Here is a 20,831-nt window from a genome sequence, read left to right on the forward strand (position 1 = left end):
CCAGCTAGAGCCCAGACCTGAATCCAATTCAAAATCTGTGGGGTGATCTGAAGAGGGCTGTGCACAGGAGATGCCATCGCATTCTGACAGATTTAGAGTGTTTTTGCAAAGAAGAGTGGGCAAATCTTTCCAAGTCAAGATGTGCCATGCTGAGAAACTCATACCCTAAAAGACTGAGTGCTGTAATAAAATCAAAAGGTGCTTCAATAAAGTATTAGTTTAAGGGTGTTCACACTTATGCAACCATATTATTTTAGTTTTTTATTTCCCTTTACCTAAAAGATTTCAGTTGGTTTTTTTAATTGAGTTGTACAGTTTATAGGTTACATAAAAAAAATGGAAAAAGTTCTGAAATGATTTATCTTTGTCTCATTCTTTTACATCACAGAAACTGTGTAGACTTTTTATATCCACTGTGTGTGGAGAGAGAGAGAGACAAAAAATATGAATGAATGAATGAAGAGTGCACTCGCCAGGACTCTTCAAAGTTTTATTCCAAATATGTGAACGTTTTCGGGGGATTAGCCCCTTCCTCAGACATACAAATTACAATATAATATTGTAATTTGTATGTCTGAAGAAGGGGCTTATCCCCCAAAAACGTTTACATATTTGTAATAAAACTTTGAAAAGTCCTGGCGAGTGCACTCTTCATTACTCTCTATTTGCCTATCTGTTGCACCCTGGGCATGTGATTTGGATTTCTGGAGTGCTAGTCTACTTTGATTGATATATATATATATATATATATATATATATATATATATATATATATATATATATATATATATATATATATATATATATATATATATATATATATATATATATATATATATATATATATATACACATTCATGATCTCACAATATGAATTGTATTTCCTACTTGAAATGTTTATATCTTGGGAACTTAAAAAAAAAAAAGACGATCTTGCTTTTTTTCTTCTTAAAAAAACAAACACATTTTTCACATGTTTCATAAATAATCCATCTAGCATTTGAAATCATGGGCTGGTTAATAATTTCCACTGCAAGTCAATTAGAACAGAATAAAACTGTTTTCAAATACAATTTGTCAAAAACAACTTATGTAGCAATAAAAAAACAGCAGCTTAAAGTGAATGTAAATTTTTATGCTAAAGTGCCCGGTTTTTAAAAATTCGATTAAAAACAGGGGCACTTTAATTCATCAAAATTTACATTTCACTCGTGTTGTGAAAAAAAACTTACCTTTTAATCTTGACAGCAGCTCCAGCTTCCTCCACCCGTCGCAAAGCCTCTTCCTGGGTCTAAAATGAGGAATCCGGCTTCCTCCAATCACGGCGTTGAATCAGACACTGATTCCCCCGGGGGGAAGTTGTGATTGGAGGATGACCTATCCATCATTTCTGACATCAGAAATGGCTTGTGACGACTGAAGGAAGCTGGAGCTGCTGTCAAGTTTAAAAGGTAAGTATTTCTTCACAACGAGTGAAATGTAAATTTTGATGAATTAAAGTGCCCCTGTTTTTAATCAAATTTTTAAAAACCGGACCCTTCAGCATCAAAATTTACATTTCACTTTAAGAATAACATAGTATAGATTGGTTTTGCAAAAATGACTTAATGTTTTTGTTCAAAATTCTGATGTTACTAAAGAGGCCCTCTAATGTAGCCACCAATTGGCAAGCACTACCCAGGTGCAGAACCAAAAATGGGCCGGCTCTTAAGCTTTTATTCCTGTTTTTCCAAATAAAGATAGCAAGAGAAAGAAGAACAATTGATAATATGAGTAAATTAGAAAGTTGCTTAAAATTGCATGCTCTATCTGAATCATGAAAGAACAAATATGAGTTTAGTGTCCCTTTAACATCTATAATTATTCTGTTGGCGCTCTACAAATAACCGATAATAATAATAATAGTTATTGTAGGAGAACCGCTAGCAACACAGAAAAACAATAATGACTATAACGCTGAGGAAATGCAAACATATAAAGTGTAACTGTAAAATGGTCACATGTCAGTTTTTGTAAAGTCATTTCACTAGGCAGAATGAAAGCTGTCTGGAGGAGCTGCCCATGGGCATTCTGGAACATTCATGGTCGGGAATTTTCACCTACACATCAGTCCTGTGTAAACACTCTGTTGCCCAGTGAAGTATCTTGTAATTGTCTGACTATTTCAAAGCTGACGATTGTTGTCTACTTTTTATTTTTATTTCTCTTTAATGGTTTTCAAGGTTTTTGTTAGTGTGGAATCTTTTATACAGATAGTGTGTTTTTGTTTTGTTTTTTAATCCATTTGTTTTCAAGGTATTTTTGTGATGCTGTATCCTTCAGTGTAATTCATTTTATGCACAATGAATTGAACGTTTACAAGAAAGATGCTCCTAGTTTTTAATGAAGATTAACTCACAAATCTTTATAAACTCCCAAGTTTTTGCCACAAGATAATAATTTCACTTGCAGGTTTTATTGAATCTAGGCTATCAAAGCAATGCTGCTCCCTTTAAAGGGACATGAAACCCACATTTTTTCTTTCATGATTCAGATAGAGAATACAATTTTAAAAACTTTTCAATTTACTTCTATAATTATTTAATTTGCTTCATTCTCTTGTTATCCTTTGCTGAAAGGTTTATCTAGGTAAGCTCAGGAGCAGCAAAGAACCTAGGTTCCAGCTGCTGATTGGTGGCTATATATATATATATATATATATATATATATATATATATATATATATATATATATATATATATATATATATAAATTGATTGTCATTGGCTCACCCATGTGTACAGTTAGAAACCAACAGTTTATTGCTGCTGCTGATTCAACAAATGATACCAAGAGAACAAAACAAATTAGATAATGGACGTAAATTAGAAAGTTTTTTAAAATGGTATGTTCTACCTAAATCATGAAATATTTTTTTTGGGTTTCATGTCCCTTTAAAGTGACATGCAACCATTTTTTTTTTCTTTTCTAATTCAGATAAAGAAGACAATTTGAAATTTCCAATTTACTTGAATTATCTAATTTGCTTCATTCTCTTGACATCCTTTGCTGAAGAAGCAGCAATGCACTGCTGGGAGCTAGCTGAATGCATTGGGCGAGCAAATAAAATGCGGCATAAATGTGAAGCCACCAATCAGCAGCTCAATACAGGTAGCCCTAAGTTTACGCCGGGGTTAGGTTCCAGAAGGAATGGTTGTAAATCGAAACCATTGTAAATTGAAACACAGTTTATAATGTAAGTCAATGGGAAGTGAGGGAGTTAGGTTCCAGGCCCCTCTCAAAATTGTCATAAGTAACACCTAATACATTATTTTTAAAGCTTTGAAATGAAGACTTTAAATGTGAAACAGCATTATTAACCTAATAAAATAGATTGTATCATCATCAAACTAAGTTTAATAAACAAAAACATTTGCTAAACCGCACCTAATAAAATTATCACACAAACACAGACTGTATCATCATCATCAATCTAAGTTTAATGAACAAAAACAAAATAATCACACAACAGACTGTATCATCATCAAACTAAGTTTAATGAACAAAAACGTTTTTTACTTGCATTTTTCTGCAGCTAAGGGAAGTTGCTCCTAGATCTTGTTCCTTTAAAAACGGCTCCATTGCTCAGGTCTGGTTATACACTGATTAATTTCAGCCTGCCTGGGTTTAATCACACAACAGACTGTATCATCATCAAACTAAGTTTAATGAACAAAAACGTTTTTTACTTGCATTTTTCTGCAGCTAAGGGAAGTGGCTCCTAGATCTTGTTCCTTTAAAAACGGCTCCATTGCTCAGGTCTGGTTATACACTGATTAATTTCAGCCTGCCTGGGTTTAATCACACAACAGACTGTATCATCATCAAACTAAGTTTAATGAACAAAAATGTTTTTTACTTGCCTTTTTCTGCAAACAGTTCTCTGCACTGAGTCTGCAGCTAAGGGAAGTGGCTGCTAGATCTTGTTCCTTTGAAAGCTGATCCATTGATCATGTCTGGCTTGCTTTTCTTTGCATGAGTTTGCTGCAACACAAGAGGACAGCTCCACCTACTGGCTATTTTAATGTATGCATGTGCTAATGCTTTCAATAGCAGTCAATGCTTTTCAATAGCAAAAAAAGGGCGTTATTCTGAAACAGCGCAAATTGAACCATCGTAAACCGAGGGCCACCTGTATATCAAGAGAACAAAAAAATAAAAATATATAATAGAAGTACTTTTAAAAGTTGTTTAAAATCCCATGCATACAATTGGGTTTATGTCCCTTTTTTAAGGAAATGTTTGGCACCTAATACAATGAGAGATTAAAATGTAATTTCTTACCTTAGCTCTGATCGTTTTTCTGTTATCTCTTGGCAGGTTATAAGCGATGCTTTGAGTGTTTGGGGATTAGAACTTATTCTTTTCAATAGTCAAGAGTACCGGAGCCTTGGGATCAATCCTATGTAAGACTTCAGCATTCTGTTTCTCTTTATTTTCTTTGTATCACTAGAATTGTATTTTTTTTTTTTTTTTTTTTTTTTTTTGTGCCTGTACATTTTACAGCTTGTTATCGGGAGAATTTGTGTTAATTTTATATATATAAAAATTGGTAATTTCATTGTTAAAACAGAAACGCAGTCATTACGAGTCTTGTCAGTATAGCTGTACCGCAAGCCTTTCAGCCTGTAATGCAACGTCAGTCCCGCACTCGTAAAAATTACGTTTTTTCATGGGACTTCCATAGCGCTGACATTAAGAGTTTTGCGGTGAGGCTAAAAAGCTAGCGTTACACCCTATACCGTCAAGATCTGTTACGCCATTTGAGAGCAATAGTTATGAGTTTTACGCAACAAAACTGTTACACAAAACTCATAACTAAAGTGTTACAAAATACTTACACCCATAAACTACCTATTAACCCCTAAAAAGGCCCTCCCGCATCACAAAACACTATATAAGTTATTAACCCCTAATCTGCCGCTCCCGACATCCCCGCCACTAATAAAATTGATTAACCCCTATTCCGCCGCTCCCGACATAATCACTTTAAATAAAGTTATATATTATTAACTCCTAATCTGCCGTCCGCCCACATCGCCCCACTATACTAAAGTTAATAACCCCTATTCAGCCGACACTATAATAAACCTATTAACCCCTAAACGGCAAGCCCCCACAATGAAATATACTCAATTAAACTATTAACCCCTAAACCGAAAGCCCCCCACATCGCAGTAAACTAACCTCTAAACCTAACACCCCCCTAACTTTATATTAAATTTACAGTTTTCCTATCTTAAATTAACTTACCTGTCAAATTAAAAAAAACTAAGTTTAAACTAACAATTAAACTAATATAACTGTTAAACTAAAATTAAACTAACTACCAATTAAAGGGACAGTCAACAGCAGAATTTTTGTTGTTTTAAAAGATAGATAATCCCTTAATTACCAATTTCCCAGTTTTGATATAATTATACACGTTTTACCTCTGTTATTACCTTGTATCTATGCCTCAGCAGACTGCCCCCTTATTTCAGTTATTTTGACAGACTTGCATGTTAGCCAATCAGAGCTGACTCCATGGTAAATTCATGTGCATGAGCTCAATTTTATCCATATGAAACACATGAACTAATGCTCTCTAGTGGTGAAAAATCAAAATGCATTTAAATTAGAGGTGGCCTTCAAGATCTAAGAAATTGGCATATGAACCTCCTAGGTTTAGCTTTCAACTTAGAATAAGAAGAGAACAAAGCAAAATTGGTGATAAAAATAAATTGGAAAGTTGTTTAAAATTACATGCCCTATTTGAATCATGAAAGTTTTTTGGGACTTGACTGTCCTTTTTAAAGAAGACTAAAATACACATTAAAAACATCCTTACACTACTATAAAAATTACAAAGTATCTAATTACAAAATTAACAAATACTAAATTACAAAAAATAACAAACGAAATTATTCAAAATAAAAAAGAATTACACCTAATCTAATAGCCCTATAAAAATAAAAAAAGCCCACCCAAAATAAAAAAAACCTAGCCTATACTTCATACGATCATCTTCATACAATCGCCGCCGTATACTGAATCTTCAATACAAGGGAGCCTTTTCAAAATCAGCCAATAGGATGAGAGCTAGTGAAATCCAATTGGCTGTTCAAATCAGCCAATAGGATGAGAGCTATTGAAATTATATTGGCTATTCAAATCAGCAAATAGAATATCAGTAGCTCTTATCCTATTGGCTGATTTTAATTTCAAAAATCAAAAAAGCCAATAGGAATGCAAGGGACGCCATTTTGAAAAGGCTCCCTTGAATTGAAGATTCAGTATACGGCGGCAACCGTATGAAGTGGATGCTCTGCGCCGGATGTCTTCAGGATGGACCCGCTCCGCGCCCCTGGGATGAAAATAGAAGACGCCGCCTTGAGTGGATCTTCAGGGGTTAGTGTTAGGATTTTTTAAACTGTTATTGGGTGTTTTTTTGTTGTTTTTTTTTTTAGTTTAGGGTTTGGGCTTTTCTTAAGAGCTGAATGCCCTTTTCAGGGCAAGCAAAAGTGCTGAATGCCCTTTTCAGGGCTGGGCAATGGGTAGCTTAGTTAGGTTAATTATTTTGGGGTGTTGGTTGGGTGGTGGGATTTATTGTTACTGGGAGTCTTTGTGGTTTTTTTTTTACAGGTAACAGAGCTGATTTCTTTTGGGCAATGCCCCACAAAAGGCCCTTTTAAGGGCTATTGGTAGTTTATTGTAGGCTATTTTTTTATTTTATTTTTAATGGGCTTTTTTATTTTTATAGGGCTATTAGATTATGTGTAATTCTTTTTTATTTTTGATAATTTTGTTTGTTATTTTTTGTAATTTAGTATTTTTTATTTTTTGTAATTTAGTATTTTTTATTTTTTGTAATTTTTATAGTGGTGTTAGGATTTTTTTTTAATGTGTATTTTAGTTTTCTTGAATTGGTAGTTAAACTAATATAACTATTAAACTAAAATTTAAACTTTTAGTTTAAACTTAGTTTTTTTAATTTGACAGGTAAGTTTCAATTTAAGATAGGGAAATTATAATATAAAGTTAGGTTTAGGGGTTACTAGTTTAAATTAGTTTATTGCAATGTGGGGGGCTTTCGGTTTAGGGGTTAATATTTTAATTTAGTATATTTCGTTTTAAGGGGCTTGTGGTTTAGGGATTAATAGGTTTATTATAGTGGCGGCGGTGGCGGGGAGCGGTGGAATAGGGGTTAATGAATTTTCATAGTGGTGGCGATGTCGGGAGCGGCAGATTAGGGGTTAATAGCATTATGTAGGTGTCGACAATGTCGGGGGCGGCAGATTAGGGGTGTTTAGATGTGGTTTTTATGTTTTTTTCCCCATAGACATCAATGGGGCTGCGTTACAGAGCTTTTCATTTCATTTGTGCGTTCGTTAAATACCCTCTATCGCGCATAACTTGTAATCTACCTGTTTATTTAAATTGTAAACTGAGCATTCTTACAATCATAAATGTGTAACATTAATTGTGTGTAAATGTATTTTTTTGTTATTTCAGAGATGAGAAGGCATTTATTTGTAATTATAAAGAACACTGGTTCACTGTAAGAAAATTAGGAAAACAGGTACGCTATCAACTGAAATTTAATTGTTCAGCTATTAGTAATAATGAAAGCTACAGTTTCACATGGAAACAGATTTTGACAGCAGATTGCAACTAGAAGGCCAATCATGCCTACCATATTTCTTTATGAAGTGTAGGTTAAATTAGCTAATAATTAATGGGACATTGTAGTGCAAAAAAAAATGCTTTAATTCTTTAACATATGTAATTACTGCACAACTCACTGTGGGACTTAAAGGAGTATTAAATATTAAATACAATTGCATAATCAAAAAGTGCACAATAAAAAAACAAAGCAATCGCAGGAGCCAATCATCATTAGCAATCACTTTCACGTGATTTTATATTTGTCTTTGCAGTGGTTAAATTGAGTTCCAAATTGAGTTGTGAAATAGATAACATTGCACTACAATGCCCTTTTAATTCTTAGTTCATTAGTTTAAAGTGGTTGTAAAGTTTAATGACTAAGTGCCCAGTATCTAAAAATAATTTTAAAAACAGGGGCACTTTAATTCATTACACTTTACAATGAAGCTTCTTTTTTAAAATACCTTTGCCTTAAAAAACAGATCGGTGATCCTCCACCCGCATCTCCTGCTGTAGTTAGCATATTGATGACTAATCCAACTTCCTCCAATCGTTGCGGGCCCCCTTTGGCGTCCAGCTCGTGGGGTGTGCAATGATTGGAGGAAGCTCGATTCGTCATCGATATGCTAACTACAGCAGGAGATATGGGCAGAGGATCGTCAGTCTGTTTTTTAAGGCAACGGTATTTTTAAAAAGAAGTTTTATTGCAACGGTTAATGAATTAAAGTGCTCCTGTTTTTAAGATTATTTTTAGATACCTGGCACTTATTCATTAAACCTTACAATCACTTTAAATTAGCAAAACAATCATATGTTGAAGAAAGTAATATTTTTGTTACTGCATTTCTGCTTCTAACTTTATTACGCATGCAGCTAATCAGGCTCATTTAATTAAGGGAACATTGTTTCTCAACCTGTGGAACACCGAACAAGCCAGATTGTATTTCTCAGCCTGGGCTGGTCAGTTGTTTGCTCACTGTGACTCACTCACCTGTACTTAGAATCTGGCCAGGTAGTGACATTTGCAATCTGTGAGGACGTGATCTGTTGTTTGTATTGCCATGGATATGATTTTTGTACTAAACTTTCAATAAAAAATGTAGACTTTTAACTTTTCAAAAAGATATGCTGTTACCTCCTTTTTTTTTGTCTAATCTAGTGACATTTGTATGAAACAATGATAGAACGTACCAGGTTAAGTGTATTGCACTGTGAGAAAATGCCAGATATAGGGCCACGGGGGAATATCGCAAACCAAATATGCAATTGTGTAATGTGCCAGGTAAAGTGTTCTATACAAAGTATGCCATAATGTAATAAGCTGCACGTGTGGTAAAGTTAGAAGCAGAAATGTGGTCACATAAATATTACTTCCCTCATCATATGTCTTGTTTTCTGCTGTAAAAAAAAATGGTGTCTGCGTGTTTTCTCTATAAGAAGTGTTCTTAACTATATGTTGTGTTTTTTTTTATTTGTTTCCTGAAAACAATAAGAGCCAGATTATGAGTGGAGCGCTAACAGTTACACACGATCGAAAAGGTGTTTGAGCAAATCGGGTTTAGTGAATGTAAACGTGAACGTGTGAGCGCAATCTTGATTTACGCTAGAATAATTACTGTGTCTTCAGAGCTCTGGTTAACTGTTTTGTGAAACAAAGTGTCACAAAACAAATCAAAAGTACATTACAAAGTAAAGTTCTGCTTTTTGCGCGCATCGGGTTAGTGTGCAAGCAAAAAACAGTTTACTTTCAATTTGTAATACGAGGGTTACCTGACGTGCTCAAAAAGCTTTCTTGTGGTGGAGTTATCTCGCAAACTCCACTTGTAATCTGGCCCTGAATATATCTGATGTCAGTGTGTCAGATTCTGGGGTATGCAGGATTGCCTCATGTTGCAGTGGGGGACAACACAATTTTTACCTGTAGGGGTATTTGTTACAAAATGGTTGAGAGACATTCCACTAACAAATTAGAGCATGTAATCTTCCCAATACCTCTAAAGTTTATTCCATGAATCAACCAGCCTTCTAAAGAGGGGCTTCTGAAAATTACTCCTGTACAAACAATCTTTGTTTTGAATTGTGGTAAATAAATGTAATAATATAATAAAAAATTTAATCGGAAAATAATGCAGGGAAATAAAAAAATGTATTCAAAACGAATCAGTAAGAGACCGAAAAAAGAGTACAAATATAGCACTCATAACGTTCTATTATAATAAATACTGTGGACAAAGGCAGAGAATGAAAATTCAAACTTAACTTTTACTATATAAGCTTAAAAAAGGGGACAAAACAAAATCATACTATTAAAATATGCAAATGCCTGATTGGGTTAATAAAGTTGGACAGAATAAGAAATCTGCTACTCAAATATCCCCCAAAGATATAGGGTGGCTTGGGATTTCTGGTCAATAGGTAAAGGTGTAATGATAATTTATTGGTTATGTTCAACAACGCAGGAATGTATCCCAATAGGTGCAAATATTGCTGATGGCTTCTCTGGGAATCCCAGAGTTGTTTACCAATTAATATCCGCTATACGTTTCCTCTGGATATGTCAGAGACCCATATCCATTAGTTACAACTGTGAGTTGGTTGGTATATGGGTATTCAAAATAGAAAGAAAGAAACAAACCCACGGTTATTAAACAGGTTCTCTATCAGGTAAGGCCTTGGGGTGATACCTTATAGTTACCTCTATTGTTAGGAACAACCTTATAACAATGGCTAACAGGTATGAGTGGGAAAAATTGGGATCTTTACTCTTGATTTCTCTGGAGATATCAGAGATTATTACTAGCAGGTTATCACTGTAAACGAATAATATCCTTATCTGGAAATGCCAGAGGTCTATACCAGTTAGTTACTTACAGTTATTGGTATGAATATAAAGGCGCTTCAAAGAAGGAACCAGGTTATTAGTGGTAGCCAATAAGCAAATTTTCTCTCTGGTAATACCAGAGATCTATAAATATAAATACCGTTTGGAAAATATGTAACCTAAATTTGAAGGTACCTAATTGTTTCACCTGGTGAAAGACCTTGAAAAGGGTGCCAGTTACCTATTAATATCGTGTACCTTTTAATACCAGTTATAAGTATGATTTTCCTCTTTCGTAATGCCAGAAACCTATACCTGTTAAATACCGTTGTGTAAAATATACACTCAAAAAAAGTTAAGTCACCTGGAGAGCGGTCTGCAAAAAAGAGCCTATTACCTATTAATACTGATCGTCTGTTAATACAAATTACTAGACTCAATAGAATCGGGCATAGGGACTATACTGTGAATGGATAATATCCTTCTCTGGAAATACCAGAGACCTTTACCAGTAGTTACCACTTGGAGTTTAAGGTATACATATAGAGGCACTTGAAAGAAGGTTGTTAGAACTACTGATGAGGAAATTATCTGGTGATACCAGAGACCTATACCTGTTAAATACTGTTGTGAAAAATATATGGCCTCCACTTAAAGACACCTATTTTTTTATTTTTTTTTTAAATACCGACTTTATTTGAAAAGCAAAGAATGATTTACAATATAGTTGGGAAACGCAGCTCTCCTTTATGAAACGACAAAGCCAGTACAATGTTTCCAAAAACATAGAATATATTCAGAATACTTTTTTTTTTTTTTTTTTTTTGGTCTATTTACATATAATATGAAGTATCTGTGAGGGTAAGAAGACAAAGAGAAGGAAAAGAGTTTGTGAGAGGAGAGGAGAGGAGGAAAGAGAGTATAAGGGCTTGCTCCAATGCCTAATTCAGTTCATGACGCATCCAGCCGTCGGGATCAAAGCTATATCTAAATACTATAGTGATGGATTAGCTAGGTTATGGGTTGTCTCGCTTAATATGAGATTCCCAAGTGGCCATCATTTCCGCATACACATCCATTTTATTATTTTTAATATAAAAATATTCTTCCAGTTCCAGAAATCCTGAAACTTTGCGTGACCACATGTTGAGAGTTGGGGCCATTTTACTTTTCCAGTTCTTTACAATTAAGAACTTAACACTATTTGACAGTATATTGAATAAATGTTTGTGAGGTTTATGTCTTATTTTGGGGGTTTTACACAACAGCCAAATCAAGGGGTCTAAAGGAAATTGAATTTCTAGGATTGATTCTATTTCTGCTATGATTTCTCTCCAGAGAGTTTGGATAGAATTACACCACCATAACATGTGAGCTAGACCACTACCCCTATGTCCACATCTCCAACAATGTTCAGATCGATGCTGAAATAACCTATGTATTTTCTTAGGTGTTAGATACCATCTGTGTAGAATTTTTAAATTAATTTCGACCATTGATAATGAGATTGATGTTCTAAGAATGTTCTGGCAAATATCTATGCATGTTTGGGGGAGAATAATAACTCCCAAGTCAGTTTCCCATTTTTCAAAGTATTCTGGAACATATGCAGGCGGTTTTGTAGATAAGATTTTATAAATCATTGATAGAGTGTGTGATTGGCGGAGTGCGTGTGCATAGAGACTCAAAGTTTGTTAGGGGTCTGATCATGTTTCTACGTTGTGGATGTTGTGAGATAAATCTATAAACTCTGTGGTAATTGAGCCAGTTCTGAAAATGAGAATAGCCTCTGTCCAAAAGATCTGCTTGAGATAAGACTTGCTCCCCAGAAGTCAGCATATGAATTGTTAGGTCTCGGATATTTGTGTCTACTGTGTTTATTAAGGGAATGTCTCCGATTTGTAAATTGACCATTCTCTATAAGGGACTTAAGAGGGGATGGTTTCGATGAGACCATCATGAATTTAGGGAGTATATGATCCCATACTGCAAACGTCTCAGTTGTCAGTGGAGAACTATTTGTAAATCTATGTGTTAGTCTTTCTGAGCTCCAACACAGCCTAAGTGTTTGATATTTGCAATTGCGTGTTCCAATTGCACCCATCTTTTATATTTTCTCTGTAAGAAAATTGCTTGTCGGTATAAGGATATATTGGGGATACCCAGTCCTCCTTGTAGTTTAGGTGTTTGCATAATAATGGCATTAATTCTCGGTGATTTTCTACTCCACACAAAATCACTGAACGCTTTTTGTATATTTAGGATATAGGCTTTAGGAAGTGGGATTGGCAGTGCTTGCAAATATATAGTAATCTGGGGAAAATATTAATTTTAAGAATATTTATTTTACCCGACTATGTTAATTTTATAGATAACCATGAAGAGAGATCTCTAATGATAATTTTTCTAATTGTTTCATAATTAAAGACACCTATTTCTCTTGTAAGGTGTATCCAGTCCACGGATCATCCATTACTTGTGGGATATTCTCATTCCCAACAGGAAGTTGCAAGAGGACACCCACAGCAGAGCTGTAATATAGCTCCTCCCCTAACTGTCATAGCCAGTCATTCTCTTGCAACTCTCAACAAGCTAGGATGTTGTAGGAGAGAGTGGTTAAATATAGTTAGTTTATTTTCTTCAATCAAAAGTTTGTTATTTTTAAATAGTACCGGAGTTGTGCTATTTTATCTCAGGCAGTAAATAGAAGAAGAATCTGCCTGAGGTTTCTATGATCTTAGCAGGTTGTAACTAAGATCCATTGCTATTCTCACATATGTCTGAAGGGATCACACAGATGAGGTAACTTCAGCGAGAGAATGGCGTGCAGTTTATTCTGCTATCAGGTATGTGCAGTTATAATTTTTTCTAGAGATGGAAAACACTAGAAAATGCTGCTGATACCGGATTAATGTAAGTTAAGCCTGAATACAGTGATTTAATAACGACTGGTATCATGCTTACTCCCAGGGGTAATACCCTTATGATATTGCAATATAAACGTTTGCTGGCATGTTTAATCGTTTTTATATATGCATTGGTGATAAAACTTTATTGGGGCCTAGTTTCTTCCACATGGCTGGCTTAAATTTTGACTAGAAACAGTTTTAATGAGGCTTTCCACTGTTATAGTATAAAAGTTACAGTTGGTGCAGTTAAAAAAAAGGTAGGACCACAGCTTGCTGTGGCAGTTGGTTGTGACTGTTAAAAAAACAAAAAAAAAAACCAAAAAACGTCTATTTCATTTTTTTGATCCGTTTTTTGAACTAAGGGGTTAATCATGCATTTGCAAGTGGATGCAATGCTCTGCTAGCCTATTACATACACTGTAAACATTTCGTTTGATTTACTGCATTTTTTCACTGTTTTTCAAATTCTGTCAAAATTTGTTTCTCTTAAAGGCACAGTACCGTTTTTTATATTTGCTTGTTAACTTGATTTAAAGTGTTTTCCAAGCTTGCTAGTCTCATTGCTAGTCTGTATAAACATGTCTGACATAGAAGAAACTCCTTGTTCATTATGTTTAAAAGCCATGGTGGAACCCCCTCTTAGAATGTGTACCAAATGTACTGATTTCATTTTATGCAATAAAGATCATATTCTGTTTTTAAAAAAATTATCACCAGAGGAATCTGACGAGGGGAAAGTTATGCCGACTAACTCTCCCCACGTGTCAGACCCTTTGACTCCGGCCCAAGGGACTCACGCTCAAATGGCGCCAAGTACATCTAGGGTGCCCATAGCGTTTACTTTACAAGACATGGCGGCAGTCATGGATAATACACTGTCAGCGGTATTAGCCAGACTACCTGAACTTAGAGGTTAGAGAGATAGCTCTGGGGTGAGACAAAATGCAGAGCATACTGACTCTTTAAGAACCATGTCTGATACTGCGTCACAATATGCAGAAGCTAAGGAAGGAGAGCTCAGTCAGTGGGTGATGTTAATGACTCAGGAAAGATACCTGATTCTAATATTTCTACATTTAAATTTAAGTTTGAACACCTCCGCGTGTTACTTAGGGAGGCTTTAGCTGCTCTGAATGACTGTGATACCATTGCAGTGCCAGAGAAATTTTGTAGACTGGATAAATGCTTTGCAGTGCCGGTGTGTACTGATGTTTTTCCAATACCTAAAAGGTTTACAGAAATTATTAATAAGGAATGGGATAGACCAGGTGTGCCGTTCTCTTCCCCTCCTATTTTTAGAAAAATGTTTTCCAATAGACGCCACCACACGGGACTTATGGCAGACAGTCCCTAAGGTGGAGGGAGCAGTTTCTACTCTAGCAAAGCGTACTACTATCCCTGTCGAGGACAGTTGTGCTTTTTTAGAGCCAATGGATAAAAAATTAGAAGGTTACCTTAAGAAAATATTTATTCAACAAGGTTTTATCCTACAGCCCATTGCATGCATTGCCCCTGTCACTGCTGCTGCGGCATACTGGTTTGAGTCTCTGGAAGAGGCTTTACAGGTAGAGAATCCATTGGATGACATACTTGGCAAACTTAGAGCACTTAAGCTAGCCAATTATTTTATTTCTGATGCCATTGTTCATTTGAATAAACTAACGGCTAAGAATTCTGGTTTTGCTATACAGGCGCGCAGAGCGCTATGGCTTAAATCATGGTCAGCTGACGTGACTTTAAAATCTAAGCTACTTAACATTCCCTTCAAGGGGTAGACCCTATTCGGGCCTGGTTTGAAGGAGATTATTGCTGATATCACGGGAGGAAAAGGTTGTGCCCTTCCTCAGGACAGGTCCAAATCTAGGGCCAAACAGTCTAATTTTCGTGCCTTTCGAAACTTCAAGGCAGGTGCGGCATCAACTTCCTCTAATAATAAACAAGAGGGAATTTTTGCTCAATCCAAGACGGTCTGGAGACCAAACCAGACCTGGAAAAAAGGTAAGCAGGTCAAAAAGCCTGCTGCTGCCTCTAAGACAGCATGAAGGAACGACCCCCTATCCAGTAACGGATCTAGTAGGGGGCAGACTTTCACTCTTCGCCCAGGCGTGGGCAAGAGATGTTCAGGATCCCTGGGCGTTGGAAATTATATCCCAGGGATATCTTCTGTACTTCAAAGCTTCCCCCCCAAAAGGGAGATTTCACCTTTCACAATTATCTGCAAACCAGATAAAGAGTGAGGCATTCTTACACTGTGTACGAGACCTCCTAGTTATGGGAGTGATCCATCCAGTTCCAAAGGAGGAACAGGAACAGGGTTTTTACTCAAATCTGTTTGTGGTTCCCAAAAAAGAGGGAACCTTCAGACCGATTTTGGATCTAAAGATCTTAAACAAATTCCTCAAAGTTCCGTCGTTCAAGATGGAAACTATTCGTACCATCCTACCACTGATCCAGGAGGGTTAATATATGACTACAGTGGATCTAAAGGATGCTTATCTTCACATTCCGATACACAAAGATCATCATCGGTTTCTCAGGTTTGCCTTTCAAGACAGGCATTACCAGTTGTAGCTCTTCCCTTTGGATTAGCTACAGCCCCAAGAATCTTTACAAAGGTTCTAGGGTCGCTTTTGGCGGTCCTAAGGCCGCGGGGCATAGCAGTAGCCCCTTATTTAGACAACATCCTGATACAGGCGTCAAACTTCCAAATTGCCAAGTCTCATACGGACGTAGTACTGGCATTTCTGAGGTCGCATGGGTGGAAAGTGAACGAGGAAAAGTGTTCTCTATCCCCACTCACAAGAGTTTCCTTTCTAGGGACTCTGATAGATTCTGTAGAAATGAAAATTTACCTTGACGGAGTCCAGGTTATCAAAGCTTCTAAATTCCTGTCGGGTTCTTCATTCCATTCCGCGCCCTTTGGTGGCTCAGTGTATGGAAGTAATCGGCTTAATGGTAGTGGCAATGGACATAGTGCCGTTTGCACGCTTACATCTCAGACCGCTGCAACTATGCAGGCTCAGTCAGTGGAGCGGGGATTACGTAGATATCTTTATTGGTGTGAATCCAAGGGTTACTCATGGAGTAAGATCAGGATTCCTAGGATTTTATCTTTTCTCCAAGAAGGTTTGGAAAAAGGATTGTCAGCTAGTTTCTTAAAGGGACAGATTTTTGCTCTGTCTATTCTTTTGCACTAGCGTCTGGCAGATGTTCCAGACGTTCAGGCATTTTGTGAGGCTTTAGTTTGAATCAAGCCTGTGTTTAAACCTTTTGCTCCACCATGGAGCTTAAACTTGGTTCTTAAGGTTCTTCAAGGAGTTCCGTTTGAACCTCTTCATTCCATAGATATCAAACTTTTATCTTGGAAAGTTCTTTTTTTTTTTTTTTTTTTTGTAGCTATTTCCTCGGCTCGTAGAGTCTCTGAGCTATCTGCCTTACAATGTGATTCTCCTTATCTGATTTTTCATACGGATAAGGTAGTCCTGCGTACCAAACCTGGGCTCTTACCTAAGGTGGTATCTAACAAGAATATCAATCAAGAGATTGTGGTTCCATCCTTGTGTTACACAATCTGGACGTGGTCTGTGCTTTAAAGTTTTACTTACAAGCTACTAAAGATTTTCGTCAAACATCTGCTTTGTTTGTTGTCTACTCTGGACAGAGGAGAGGTCAAAAGGCTTTGGCAACCTTTTTCTTTTTGGCTAAGAAGCTTAATCCGCTTAGCCTATGAGACTGCTGGACAGCAGCCTCCTGAAAGGATTACAGCTCATTCCACTAGAGCTGTGGCTTCCACTTGGGCCTTTAAAAATGAGGCTTCTGTTGAACAGATTTGCAAGGCGGCGACTTGGTCTTCGCTTCATACTTTTTCAAAATTTTACCAATTTGATACTTTTGCTTCTTCGGAGGCTATATTTGGGAGACAGGTTCTACAGGCAGTGGTTCCTGCCTTGTCCCTCCCTTTCATCCGTGTACTTTAGCTTTGGTATTGGTATCCCACAAGTAATGGATGATCCGTGGACTGGATACACCTTACAAGAGAAAACACAATTTATGCTTACCTGATAAATTTATTTCTCTTGTGGTGTATCCAGTCCACGGCCCGCCCTGTCATTTTAAGGCAGGTAATTTTTAAATTTAAACTACAGTAACCACTACACCCTATGGTTCCTCCTTTCTCGGCTTGTTTTCGGTCGAATGACTGGCTATGACAGTTAGGGGAGGAGCTATATTACAGCTCTGCTGTGGGTGTCCTCTTGCAACTTCCTGTTGGGAATGAGAATATCCCACAAGTAATGGATTATCCGTCGACTGGATACACCACAAGAGAAATAAATTTATCAGGTAAGCATAAATTGTGTTTTTTTTTAAATCTCCTGATGGGAGACCCTCCAAAGGTATAGGTCTCTAGTAACCAATAAATTATCATTACACCTTTACCTATTGACCATATTTTGAATCACAGACGAGAAATCCCAAGCCACCCCTATATCTTTGGGGGATATTTGAGTAGCAGATTTCTTATTCTGTCCAACTTTATTAACCCAATCAGGCATTTGCATATTTTAATAGTATGATTTTGTTTTGTCCCCTTTTTTAAGCTTATATAGTAAAAGTTAAGTTTTAATTTTCATTCTCTGCCTTTGTCCACAGTATTTTAATGGCTTTTCCTCCATTAAAATAAAAAAATGTAGACAGTAATTGACTATACAGTAAAGATTGTGTAAGTTTTTCCGCCTACTAACACATCTATAAATGAATACTGGATTTGAAATGTTACCTGTAATGCATTCCAATGTACTAGTCTGCCTAGAAATAACTCAAATCATACTAGTTCATATTTTTGATGGGTCAAATGTTTAGCTTGCTGTGATATAGACAAGTCACCCATAATAGACTGGTAGCAGATAAATAATATTAAAAGGATATGAAACCCAAAATGTTTGTTTCTCTTGTAAAGGTGTATCCAGTCCACGGGTTCATCCATTACTTGTGGGATATTCTCCTTCCCAACAGGAAGCTGCAAGAGGATCACCCACAGCAGAGCTGTCTATATAGCTCCTCCCCTAACTGCCACCCCCAGTCATTCTCTTGCAGCTCTCGACAAGAAAGGAAGTATCAAGAGAGATGTGGTGAATTAGTGTAGTTTTTACCTTCAATCAAAAGTTTGTTATTTTTAAACGGTACCGGCGTTGTACTGTTTTTACTCTCAGGCAGAAATTGGAAGAAGACTTCTGCCTGGAGGTTTGATGATCTTAGCGGTTTGTAACTAAGGACCATTGCTGTTCTCACACATAACTGAAGAGTATGGAAAGAAAACTTCAGTTGGGGGGACGGTCTGCAGATTGCCTGCTTTGAGGTATGTTCAGTATATTTTTTTCTAGAGAGATAAGGTCTAGAAAATGCTGACAGTGCCTGGTATATTTAAGGTAAGCCTGATACAGTGATTTGACAACAACTGGGATCATGCTTGCAAAAAGGGATAATATTCATGTTAAAACCTATATTAGTTAGTGTAAAAACGTTTGCATAATTTATAAATAAAAACGTTTTTTCTCTGAGGGTGCTAAATCTTTATTTGGGGCCTAATTTCCACATGGCTTGTTAGATTACTCCTAGGAGTACTTTTTTAAGGCCCTCTGACTTTGAGTGCATGGTGGGAGGGGCCTATTTTCGTTTTCAGTCTGAGACATCCAGCTTCCCTGAAGAAGTCCTCTGGCTTATAGGACCTCTATAGAGGGTTTTGTTCCTGCAAAAATCGTTTTTAAGGGCAGGTAGGAGCCACAGCAGGGCTGTGGCAGTGTGTTTGACTGTTTGTTAACAGGTTTTAAGTTTTTCCAATTTGTTTTTGGGCCTGAGGGGTTAATCATCCATTTGCAAGTGGGTGCAATGCTGCTTTAGTCCCTTATACACACACAGTAAAAATTTCGTAGAGTTTACTACTTTTTTTTTTTCACTGTTTTGCAGTTTATGTGGTAGTTTTTTTCTCTTAAAGGCACAGTACCTTTTTTTATTATTGCTTTTTTCACATTTATTAAAGTGTTTTCCAAGCTTGCTGGTCTCATTACTAGTCTGTTAAACATGTCTGACATAGAGGAAACTCCTTGTTCATTATGTTTAGAAGCCATTGTGGAACCCCCTCTTAGAATGTGTACCAAATGCACTGACCTTTCTATAAGTTATAAAGATCATATTATGGCTTTTAAAGATTTATCACCTGAGGTTTCTAAGACTGACGACAAAAGCGAGGTTATGCCATCTAGCTCTCCCCACGTGTCAGAACCTATAACTCCCGCTCAAGGGACGCCAAGTACATCTAGCGCGTCCAATGCGTTTACTTTACAAGACATGGCGGCAGTTATGAATCATACCCTCACTGAGGTATTGTCCAAACTGCCAGGGTTACAAGGAAAGCGAGACAGCTCTGGGGCTAGAAAAAATACAGAGCTCTCTGACGCTTTAGTAGTTATGTCTGATATACCCTCACAATGTGCAGAAGTTGAAGCAGGAGAGCTTCTATCTGTGGGTGACTTCTCTGATTCAGGGAAGGTGTTACTTCAGTCTGACTCTGAAATGACAGCATTTAAATTTAAGCTTGAACACCTCCGCGTGTTGCTCAGGGAGGTTTTAGCGACTCTGGATGACTGTGACACCATTGTAGTCCCAGAGAAATTGTGTAAAATGGACAAATACTTTGCAGTGCCTGTTTACACTGATGGTTTTTCCAATCCCTAAGAGGTTTTCAGAAATTATTACTAAGGAATGGGATAGACCAGGTGTGCCGTTCTCTCCCCCTCCTGCTTTTAAGAAAATGTTTCCTATAGATCCCGCTACACGGGACTTGTGGCAGACGGTCCCTAAGGTGGAGGGAGCAGTCTCTACCCTAGCTAAGCGTACAACTATTCCTGTCGAGGACAGTTATGCTTTCCTAGATCCTATGGATACGAAATTAGAGGGTTTCCTTAAGAAAATCTTTATACAACAAGGTTTTATTCTCCAGCCTCTTGCATGCATTGCCCCAGTCACTGGTGCAGCGGCTTTCTGGTTCGAGTCTCTGGAGGAGGCTTTACAGGTAAAGACCCCGTTGGATGATATCCTTGACAGGCTTAAAGCTCTTAACGGCTAAAAATTCAGGTTTTGACATTCAGGCACGTAGGGCGCGATGGCTTAAATCCTGGTCAGCTGATGTCACTTCAAAGTCTAAACTTCTCAATATCCCCTTCAATAGGGCAGACCCTATTTGGGCCTGGACTGAAGGAGATAATTTCTGATATTATTGGAGGAAAAGGCCACGCCCTTCCCCAGGATAGGTCCAACAAGTTAAGGACCAAACAGCTTCATCTTCCTCTTCTACAAAATATGAGGGAAATTTTGCCCAGTCCAAGCTAGTCTGGAGACCTAACCAGGCTTGGAACATG

The 20,831-nt window shown here is 36.9% G+C and overlaps 1 protein-coding gene across 2 annotated transcripts in view; it reads left to right on the forward strand.

The window, feature by feature from the left end:
• ATXN3 (ataxin 3) overlaps positions 1-20,831 on the forward strand; it is a 190,778-nt gene that overhangs the window by 18,650 nt on the left and 151,297 nt on the right. For both annotated transcript variants that reach the window (XM_053697548.1, XM_053697546.1), the window contains exons 4-5: positions 4,360-4,445; positions 7,534-7,600. In XM_053697548.1, coding sequence (XP_053553523.1) covers positions 4,360-4,445; positions 7,534-7,600 — 153 coding nt within the window. The remainder of the gene's footprint in view (positions 1-4,359; positions 4,446-7,533; positions 7,601-20,831) is intronic.

Source organism: Bombina bombina, chromosome 1 (genome assembly GCF_027579735.1).
Source record: "Bombina bombina isolate aBomBom1 chromosome 1, aBomBom1.pri, whole genome shotgun sequence".
Classification (NCBI taxonomy): domain Eukaryota; kingdom Metazoa; phylum Chordata; class Amphibia; order Anura; family Bombinatoridae; genus Bombina; species Bombina bombina.